General features: G+C 17.0%; 2 protein-coding genes across 2 annotated transcripts, besides 18 other annotated features; both read left to right on the forward strand. All coding sequences in view use genetic code 6, as the record gives it.

Annotated features, from left to right (window-relative positions):
- Window positions 1-273: 273 nt before the first annotated feature.
- Window positions 274-336: a microsatellite.
- A 536-nt stretch (window positions 337-872) lies between these two features.
- Window positions 873-903: a microsatellite.
- Window positions 904-1,831: 928 nt separating this feature from the next.
- IMG5_032900 (major facilitator superfamily protein, putative) lies at window positions 1,832-4,982 on the forward strand (the record flags this gene model as incomplete). Its single annotated transcript, XM_004039061.1, has 11 exons — window positions 1,832-1,963; window positions 2,017-2,312; window positions 2,365-2,645; window positions 2,689-2,880; window positions 2,928-3,003; window positions 3,048-3,098; window positions 3,150-3,193; window positions 3,385-3,419; window positions 3,502-3,668; window positions 3,711-3,961; window positions 4,006-4,982. Exons 4-11 carry the CDS (start codon window positions 2,712-2,714, stop codon window positions 4,980-4,982), a joined length of 1,770 nt encoding a protein of 589 aa, XP_004039109.1. The 5' UTR covers window positions 1,832-1,963; window positions 2,017-2,312; window positions 2,365-2,645; window positions 2,689-2,711.
- An 864-nt stretch (window positions 4,983-5,846) lies between these two features.
- Window positions 5,847-5,906: a microsatellite.
- A 543-nt stretch (window positions 5,907-6,449) lies between these two features.
- On the forward strand, window positions 6,450-8,755 carry IMG5_032910 (tom1 protein, putative; the record flags this gene model as incomplete). Its single annotated transcript, XM_004039062.1, has 8 exons — window positions 6,450-6,585; window positions 6,628-6,817; window positions 6,862-7,158; window positions 7,213-7,392; window positions 7,440-7,748; window positions 7,818-7,828; window positions 7,876-8,561; window positions 8,609-8,755. Coding segments are annotated over 8 exons (1,866 nt in total), but the record flags the coding sequence as incomplete, so codon positions are not given.
- Window positions 7,385-7,426: a microsatellite.
- Window positions 7,627-7,664: a microsatellite.
- Window positions 7,778-7,816: a microsatellite.
- Window positions 7,836-7,874: a microsatellite.
- Window positions 8,105-8,182: a microsatellite.
- Window positions 8,105-8,254: a microsatellite.
- Window positions 8,129-8,155: a microsatellite.
- Window positions 8,141-8,236: a microsatellite.
- Window positions 8,195-8,301: a microsatellite.
- Window positions 8,250-8,325: a microsatellite.
- Window positions 8,417-8,466: a microsatellite.
- Window positions 8,756-9,681: 926 nt separating the features above from the next.
- Window positions 9,682-9,722: a microsatellite.
- A 12-nt stretch (window positions 9,723-9,734) lies between these two features.
- Window positions 9,735-9,776: a microsatellite.
- Window positions 9,777-10,379: 603 nt separating this feature from the next.
- Window positions 10,380-10,421: a microsatellite.
- A 161-nt stretch (window positions 10,422-10,582) lies between these two features.
- Window positions 10,583-10,626: a microsatellite.
- Window positions 10,627-10,829: the final 203 nt, after the last annotated feature.

Here is a 10,829-nt window from a genome sequence, read left to right on the forward strand (position 1 = left end):
ATATTCATTATATTTTTATTTTTTTAAATACAAATTTATTCATTCAATTATAAATTTATAATATAATATTTTTCTCATTATTATTTAATAATTATTTTTATCATAAATTTATTAACGGTAATAGTTTTATTTAAATGATAAAATTTTATTAACATTTTTATTTATTTTAACAAATATTAGAAAACTGTTCTAAAGATTTCTATTAAATATTTTTAACATTATATTTATATAAATAAACATTAAATTTGCTATATTATTTATTTTAAACATAAATTATTTATTAATTAAAAAATACTTAATATATATTTATTATTATAATAATTATTAATATTTATTGTTTTATAAATATTATATAAATTTTTGTAATAAAAAAAGAATAAAGAAGATTCTTATATATTTTATGCTAAAATATTTATATTTAAATCAGATATATTATATTTTAATTTACTTAAAATAAATAATTAAATTTTTCATAAATTATTATCTAATTTAAACTTTTATAATAAATATTTTGTTTGAATTTTATACAAATTAATTGTTTTAAGACATATTATTTTAATATAATTAGTAAGAAATAATAAATATTTTAAATTATTTATTAAATTTATTCTATATTAAATTACTAATATAAGAATATATTCTTTTAACATCAGATTTTTTTTATTAAAATTTACTTTTTAAAAACTTTGAATTACTTTGTATAATTTTCAATCTTCTAAATTAAAAAATAATATTACATAAACATATTTCTTTATATAATATTTTAAGTTATATAAATATATAGAATTATTATAAACTTTTTAGTCATATATTTTATTTTTATTATTATAAAGGATTATTTTTTAAAAAATTTATGGATTTAAAGATTATTAATTTTAATATATAAATATTTTTATATATAAAATTATATTTCTTTATATAATAAATATAAAATATGTATTTTGTTTCCTTTATCTTTTTTTTAATTCTAAAATTAAATTTTGCAGTATATTAAAGAATGAGTCCATTTTAAAAAATTTAAATTTATGTTAATAATATTTCTCCTTTATATAATCCAAGTGAAACCTATAGGTTAAAAAACTTTATATAGAAAACATAAATAAATAAATAAAAAGATATTATTCTTTACCTTTCCCATAACCAAATGAAGTTTCTTAATAAACATAAAGTTTAGGAGAAAGTATGTCAGGAAATAGAATATAAACATCCCTTTATTATTGTCTATTTGGATGTAACTATTTATTAATAATTTAAATTAAATATAAAAAGAAAACAAAACTGAAATAATTGCAAATAAAACTTATAATAGCGAGTAAATTTAAATATTTAAAAAAGTTATTAAAGAATAATATATTGCTGAGTTTTATGTCGGTAAAAATAATATAAAATATATTTTTTTTTTAATGATTAAAATTTATTTAAAAAGAGGATTTTATTACACATGATTGGATAGGAAAATACAAAGAAGAAACGGATGAATTTTATTTGAAAAATTCAATTGAATTTAATTTATATATTGATAAATATGATAAAACCGTAATATTACAATATTTAATAAAATAAAGAAATAATTTTTTTTAAAAAATAAGAAACTTATTTATGCAAATGTAACTGAAGAGAAAGGCTTTTAAGATTATAACAAACTTGAATTCGATGAAAATTCAAATGAATTGACAATTAATTTTTTATTTTAAGCTGTATTTATATATGTAGATCCAAAAGATATATAATATGAAATTGATTTTGTAATTGAAGAAGAGTATAAAAATAAATAAACAAAAATTAATAAAAATAAAAAATAGAATTAAAAATACAAATAATTAAATAAAAGAAAATATATAATGGATTTCTATATCTACTTATTTTATTATTGTACTTATTTTAGCATTTTTTGTTTGTATTGTACTTTCTAAAATGTTAAAGAAAGATTTTATTATAATAAATAATATTGAAAATGATTAAAGTAAAATAAATATTATTAAGAAAATATTATCATATATTTATATATATAAAAAGATCATAATATTTATTGGAAATTTCTTAAAAACGAGGTATTTACTCCTCCAAAATATAGAATTTTATTTTGTGCTATAATTGGAAATGGTATTTAATTCATAAATTTGATTTTTTATTCGGCTTTTTTAGGATCTTTAGGCCTTTATTATAACCATAAAGGTGATATGAAATAAATAGCAGTGTTTCTATATGCATTTACAGGTATTTTTAATGGTTTTTATTCATCTAAATATTATAAAATTTTCGGCGGGAATACTTGGGCATTAAACTTTTTGTTTTCTTGTAATGTTTTTCCTGTATTTATTTCTTAATATTTTTTAATTTATATATATTTTTTATTTTCATAAGTTTATAATTTTTGGAGTTTTTTTAATTTTAAACTCTTATGCTTGGGCTGTTTAAGCAACTTCAGCATTTCCTGCAGAAGCTATTTTCTTGATTATTTTGTTATTTTTAATAATTTATTTACCTTTAAGTCTTGTAGGACATATTACTGCTAGAATTAAAACAAAAAATCTATTACCAGGAATTGAATAAGGATTACCTAGAGTTATGAGACCTATTCCTTAGGGAGTTTTTTATTAAAAAAATATTTACTATTTTTTTTTAGGAGGACTTTTACCTTTTAGGTTTAAATTTAATTATTTCTCTTTTTTTAATAAAATAAAAAAGTTCTATTTATATTGAGCTTAAATATGTATTTTTAAGTGTTTGGGGCCATTAGATTTATAGAATGTATGGTATTGTTTGCTTGTCGTTTCTTTTATTAATTTTTGTATAAGGATTAGTTTCAATATGTTTAACTTATTGGTAGTTGTGTAATTAAGATTATAATTGGTGGTGGAGGAGTATTTTATACGGAGGGTATATTGTTTTAATATATTTTTTATTTATTTTATTTTTTTATTTAGGTGTACAAGCCTTTTTATTTGTTTTTATGTTGTTTATTTTTATTATGAAGAATCTAAAATGCATGGACTTATTTAAGTAAAAAAAAAAATTATATATATTATTAACATTATTTTTAAAAGTTTATATTTTATTTTGGTTATATGTTTATTTTTTGTCTAGTTTCTTTGGTTGTAAGAAATATATCTTATTTATTATATTTTTAAAATAAATTATTTATTTAGGTCTTGGGGACAATAAGCTTTTTTGCAAGTTTTAAGTTTATAAAGTATATTTATAATACATAAAAAATTGATTGAGGAATAAAGAAAAAAAAAATATTTTAAAAATTAATAAATTTATAATAATAAAAAATAAAAATATAATATCATATATTATTTGTTAAATTATATATATATATAATAATCAATATTTTAAAAATGGAAAATAAATAAATTATTACTTTAAACTAATTAATAGAAAAAATAAATCCAAACGGAAAATATTAATAAAGAGTAATTTTTATAGTTTCAATCATGTTAATTTTATAAGTAAGAAAAATATGATTGTATATATAAATTTATTAAAAAAAATTAGACTTTTTGCTATATTTTGTAAGTATTGTTTTATCAAGAACCCGTTTTTAAATGCGGAGATAACCGCTGTACTGAAGATACAGGTGGATGTGATAAAACCTCAAAAGTTGATTATGAAAATTCACAAAAATCTGCTTCATTAGAATTTAGATTATATTGCGAAAAAAGGTAATTAATTATAATAATTAAAATCTAAAAATATAAATAAAGAAATGAAAGAATTTATGGAGAATCTTTGCTTTATTTTGGAAATTTAGTTGGGCTTTTTATATTTAATTATATATCAGATAATTATGGAAGACTACTTGCTTTAATATCATCATGGATATTAGGATTCATTGGTTGTATATCAGGTGTATTAGCTAAAAGTTCTGTTTTTTTAAATTTAGGAATGCTTTTAATAGGATTAGGAATGGGAGCATTTGGAGTTATATCAAATGTCTATGTTAGTGAAATATCAAGTAAAATAATTTTAATAAATTAAAAAGTATGGTAATAAATATAGATAAAAAATATGGAAATTTATACTAATTAGTAATGTATTTAATGTGGTCAGTAAGCGAAATAATCTTATATCCAACTTAGTATTTTTTGAAAGAATGGAGAAAATAATTTATTTATTTAATCTTTTTACCATCTTTTTTTATATTTTTTTTTCTTTTTTTCCTTAAAGAATCGCCTAAATTTCTACATACAAAAGACCATGAAAAAACTATTATTTTGCTTTCTGAAATTTCATAAATAAACGGAATATCTTTCGATAAAAATAAGTTCTAACTATAATAAATATAGGATAATCAAAAAAATACATAATATTATTTTTGGGATTTATTCTTATTTAAATCTCTAAGATTTAACACTATTAATTTATGTCTTTTTTCATTTTTTATTCATCTTTAATTTTACGGAATATCTTTTATTCTTTCTTAAATAGGTTTTGACTTTTATTCTAATATGCTTTTTATTGGAATGAGCGAAATAGTTGCATATTGTTTTGTATTATCAATAAAAAATAAATAGAAGTATTTAAAAAAGGGTTGCTTTTTTTCTCTTATTATTTCAAATATTTTATTTATTTTATTGAGCTATTCTTCTAATTTAAAAATAATATAGCTAATATTTATTTGCTTGATTAGATTTTCTTTAACTTTTTCGTTTGCTTTTTATATACTTTTAATAACACATATATTTCCTACAAAAATTAAATCCACTGCTTTTGGGTTTATTGTTTCATTTGGAATGCTTGGAAGCATTCTTTCACCTTATGCAATTGATTTTGCGGAAAGAATAGGGATATTTCCTACTTTTCTTATAGGCCTTTTAGGATTTGGAGGAGTTGGAGGATATTTTGGTATTGAAGTTGGAAATGAATCTTAAAATAGAGATCATATATAGGAAATTCAAGAAAATATTTAATAATAATAAACGATTGGAAAGAAAAATGAGCAATATTTAGAATTTTAAAATGAATAATAAATTTGATTATTTTTTAATTAGTTTTAATATTATACAACTGAAAAAAAAAAAAATTGTTTTAATGATTTTTTTTAATAAATTTTGATAATTTTATACAATTTTCTACTTTAAATAAAATATTAAATACAAATACCTTTATATTATAAAACTTTTTATAAAAAATAGTAAAAATATAATTAAATAATTAAAAAATCACTTTATAATTGAATAAAAATATTTTTATTTTTATATAATAGAATTAAATGAGATTGTTATTATTTTATTATGTTTATTATTTTTTACTTTTTTTAAAAAAAATTAAAAAATGTATTAGTTATATTAATTATTATAATTTATTTTTAATTTTATATAATTCATATGGAAAATTAAGAATATTTGATTAGGTTATTAATTGTTGGAGATTAATGTATTTTTTGTTTTTATTTTTTAATTACTTATGTTTTTAGAAGTTGGAAAAACGAGCGTTGTAAGAAGATATATTGAAAATTGCTTTTAAGAAGAGTATTTATAAACAATGGGAATTGATTTTTTATCAAAAGTAGAATTGTATTAAAATTAATAGATAAAATTATAAATATGGGATAGTGTATATATATTTATATAAATAAAATAATATAACTTATTTAAAAATAGGCTGGAAGTTATAAATTAGGATTAAAAAATTTTTATAGTAGAGTTAGCGCCATTATATTTATTTTCGACATATCTAAGTAAATATTTTTATATTTATTTTTATTTTAATAAATCTTTATATTTTCGAGAAAAGAGTCATTTACATAATTATAGATATGGATTAAAGATGCTTAGGAAATTTAAGATGAAAGCATATTATTTATTTTATGTGGAAATAAAAATGATTTAATATAAAAGTTTTTTTTTTTTTTTTTTTTTTTTTTTTAGTTTTTGTATTTATAATTTTTTTTTTTTTTTCTAATAATTTAAAGTATTGATTTTTTAGAAGATATTTATAAATTTATTAAATAATATAAAATTTAAAATTTTTTCTAAGTTTCAGCTCTAAATGGATTTAATATATAAAATGTAAATTTTTTTTATTCTTATATTTTTTTATAATTTAGATGTTTTAATATATTGTATAATAAATTATTGATACGTTTTGCCTAAATAATTATTTTGATTCTATATCTAATAAAGAAAATATTAAATTAAATAAAATTGATAAATAAAGAAATTGTAGATGCTGATAATAAAATATAATCAAATATTTAAATATATAAATATATTTTTTTTTTATAAATAAAAAATTAAAATATAAAGAAAAACATAGAAATATATAAAATAAAATCCATAATTATAAAATTGATAAATATAAAAAAAAAAAAATAGAAGAAAAGGCAATTATATATATTTTTCTTATTATTTAAAATTTAAATTTATTTATTAAATAGATTTTTTCCACTTCAAAAAAATAAAAAATAAAATAAAAAAAGCAAAAAAAAAACCACAACAAAAATAAAAATAAATTAAAAATGGACGCATATAGAGCAATGGCAAGTCTAGTAGACAACGCAACAAGTGAATCCTTAAATTAACCAGATTAAAACTCTATGAAAGAAGTAGCAGAGTTGGTGCGTTCTAGAGCAGATATGTAAAAAAAAAAAAAAAAAAAAACATTTTTTTTTTTAATAAGGCCAAAAGAAGTAATAAAAAATATCCATGCTAAATTATAAAAAAGAGATAGAAAATTAACTATGCTTTGCTTAGAATTATTAGAATATCTTTCTTATACGTGCGAAATTACTCTTTATAATTAAATTTCTACAAAAGAATTCATGTCAAGAATTGCAACTTTAATAAAATCTTATGATAATGATAATATGGTATATAATAAAAAAAAATTAAATTATTTATTTAAATAATATAGATTAAATAAAAACTACTTTGTCTTGTTAAATGTTGGAGAGAACTTTTTTAGAAAGAATTACATCCCTTTTTCTTTACTTTACATGATAATTTAATCAATAGAGGTTATGATGTACCTTCTGGATATATCTCTTAATATGCATCTTTGAAAGGCACAGTAAAATCTTCATCTTCTGCTTTTTAAAAAAATTCGTCACCAACAAAAAATACTTCATAGTAATAACCTTAGATTTCTGCATCTAAACAAAAGCTAAAATCAGATCTTGAATTAGTAAAATCAAATATGAATTTAGTGAATGTAAGATAAAAAAAAAAGTTAATATATTTTATATGTACGTAAATTATAAATAAGGAAATGATTGATAACTAAAATCCAAAAGATAATGTAGAATAAAACACTGTTTTAACAGACTTAATGACTTCTTTAAAAAATATGGAAAGCAAAATGTAAGATTTAATAGTGTAAATAACAGCTGAAAATGATGAATATATGACCAACTTTTGTTTAACATTGAATGATGATTTAAATATAGTAAATATAAAATAAATATATATTATAAAATAAAAATTATTAAATAGACTTTAGAAAGATATCAATAATTAAAAAGACATTAAAAACCTCGTCCTTTTAAAACTAAAAATGATTAATTTTCTTATTCTAATCAATAATAATCTTAATAATAAGATACTGCTAGTATATTCCTTGAAACAGCATAAGCTCTTTCTTAAAAACTACAAATGGCTAATACATAAAAGCCTTTACAAAAACCTCCTTAATAGTATTAACCTCCTTAATAATATTAATAACCTCCTCCTGCATAAAATAATAACAATAATAATTTATTAGATTTACTAGGTGATGATGAACCTGTTCAAGTACAAAAACCAGTAATAAATACTTAAATGTAATAACCTCCATAATAATTTTAATAATAACAATAATAATAATAATAATAGCAATAGCCAAAGTAAAAAAAAAAATATAATATATAAAAAATATAAAATCAAAAAATAGATAACCTGATATTTATGAATTAATGGGAGTTGGAAATACAAATACTTAGTAAACCCCAGTATAATAAAATATGAATTCTTCATAAAACAACTATGCTGCATTAAACTAAATTTAATAACCTCCTGTACAATAAGGTATGAACTTTGGTATTGGAATGCCATAATAGTAGATGAGAATGGGAATGCCTTAATAAAACTAAGGGATGGGAATAGGAGTTTAGCAATCTTTAGGAATGGGAATGTAGTAGTAACCTATGGGAATGGGAATGGGAATGGGAATGTAATAGTAACCTATGGGAATGGGAATGCAATAGTAACCTATGGGAATGGGAATGTAATAGTAATCTATGGGAATGGGAATGGGAATGTAATAGCAACCTTTAGGCATGGGTATGGGTGTGTAATAACCTTTAGGCATGGGTATGGGTGCATAATAACCTTTAGGTATGGGATCCTAATAACCAATGGGAATGGGAATGGGAATGCAGTAATAACCTATGGGAATGGGAGCTGGATTTTAATAGTAAGGTTTTGGAACTAATAATGCCGGATTTGGAAATAGTGGCAATGCTGGATTTGGAAATAGTGGCAACTAAAAATAACCTTAATAAAATAATACTTTTGGAGTTTCTGAAAAAAAACCTTTTGATGATTTAGATGACATGTTTGGAATTAATGGTGGAAATGGTATTTATATTTATATTTAAATTTATTAAATAATTTTTTTTATATAGCTAATCAAAAATAACAAGCTGTTAAATAAGGAAATAATGATGGATTTGATTTATTCTGAAATATTATATTTATAAAAAAAAATTATCATTAATATTGATATATCGTTATATTTTTTTTATTATATAAATAAAACAAGTTTTAATAACAAAATTAAAAATTTATATATACATATATATATAATATTAATTAAAATTATATAAAAAAAATATTTTTATTCAAATTATATTCTTTGAATAATTTGAATAAATGAAAAAAATATAAAGGGCAAATAATTAATTTATTTATTAAAATGAAAAAAATAAAATTTTATATTAATAAAAATAAAAAAATTATTTTAAAATATTTTTATTTAATTATTTTAAATAAAAGTTTTTAAAATATTTTTTTATAGATTTAAATAATATATTTAATTCCAATTTATTTATTATGCTGATATTTATTTATAATAAATTCATTTATAAAATGAATTATCAATATTGGATAGTTTTATAATATTAATTTTATTGATTTTTTAACAGTATATAATTAATTTTATAATATGAAGTATATTATATAATTATAAATAATTTATTTAATTTTAGTGTAGCAAATATATTTGCTTTATTTAATATGAAAATAATATTTAAGTGGTTAACAATTATAATAAAAATGTGAAATCTAAAATTTTTAAATTTAATTTTTTTATAGTTTTATTTTTGAATTTTAATTAAAAAAAACTATATTTTATTTATTTATTAATTTTTTAACTTTATTTTTAATTTATTTTATAAATTAAAATACTTAGTTTATGTTTTAGCATCAAGTAAAGCATTATAAACTTTTTTCTATTATTATTTGTTAATATATTTTTTGAAAAAAACTCAAATGAAAAAATAAAAAATACAATTATCTATTTGTTCATGTCTTTATTTTGATAGAGTTTTTTTAAAAATTAATATTAAAAAGTTATATTTATTTCATATATGTAAAAATATAATTTTTTTCTAAACAAATAAACATTTAAGTAATTATGTATAATTTTTTTGTTTTATTTATAAAAGAATATATAAAATTAATCTAAAATTCAATTAATATATAATTAGTTTATAAAAATATAATAGTTTATAAATAATAATTAAAGTTTTATTATACTAAATAATTTATTTTTATATAAATATTTAAATTTATTATTTTTAATTCAGTCCAATAAAAAAATTAATAATTTTTTATTATTTTTTGATATATTTAAAATTGATAATTTTAAAGGTCTATAAAAGAGAAAATAACTAATTTATAAGTTTTTTTAAAAAATTATTAATAATATAATGAAGAAGAGAAGATTTCTTTCAATATATAAAATTAAGAAAAATATTTTTAATAGTTTAGCTTATATATTTTAAAAAAATCAAAAATAAACAAATTTAAAATAATTAAATTTAAATGAAATATTAAATTTAAAAATAGAAAATTACAAATGTTTTATATAAAAAAAAAACTAATGCAATAATATTATTTATAAAGCTAATAAATCAATTGTAATTAAATAAATGTAAGGTTATAAAAAAATTAAATAGATAATTTAAAAAAATTCAAAAATTTCAACATTATTAAGAAAAAATATTTCTAATAATATATTAAATCGCTTAAAATAATTGAATAAATTTATTGATACAAATTCTTTTTTTATGATCTAAATATTTAAAAGAATCTATAATTTATTTAAATTATAAACGAACTGCAATATAAAGTTGTGAAGAAAAAACAAAATATGAAAATTATTATATTTTTTAAAAATTAGAAAATAAATCTCAAATTAAATATAAATATTAAATTCATAATCTTTCATCAAAATAATTTATTTGTAATTATTATTTATTTTAAAAAGTAAATAAATAAGTTTTAAATAAAAGGAAATTAAATTAATCATATATTAGATCAAATAATTAAATATATTATTTTAATATAAATAATTAACTGAATCTATAGAAGATTTAATAAAAAATTAGTGTTAATGATATAAAAAATAGTAATAATGATAACTATGCATTTAATTTATATTTAAATAATTTATTATTTTCCAAATATTCTAAGAATATTAATTTTTAAAATAATTAAAATATTTATTTTTTTAATTAAATATTGGATGTAAAAAATAGTATGAAAAAGATAAAAAAAATGAATAAAATAGTTGACAATAAAATTAATGAGGATTTCAATGAAAAAAAGGACTTTAGTAGATAA

This window comes from Ichthyophthirius multifiliis (assembly GCF_000220395.1).
Source record: "Ichthyophthirius multifiliis unplaced genomic scaffold scaff_1120509249795, whole genome shotgun sequence".
Lineage (NCBI taxonomy): Eukaryota > Ciliophora > Oligohymenophorea > Hymenostomatida > Ichthyophthirius > Ichthyophthirius multifiliis.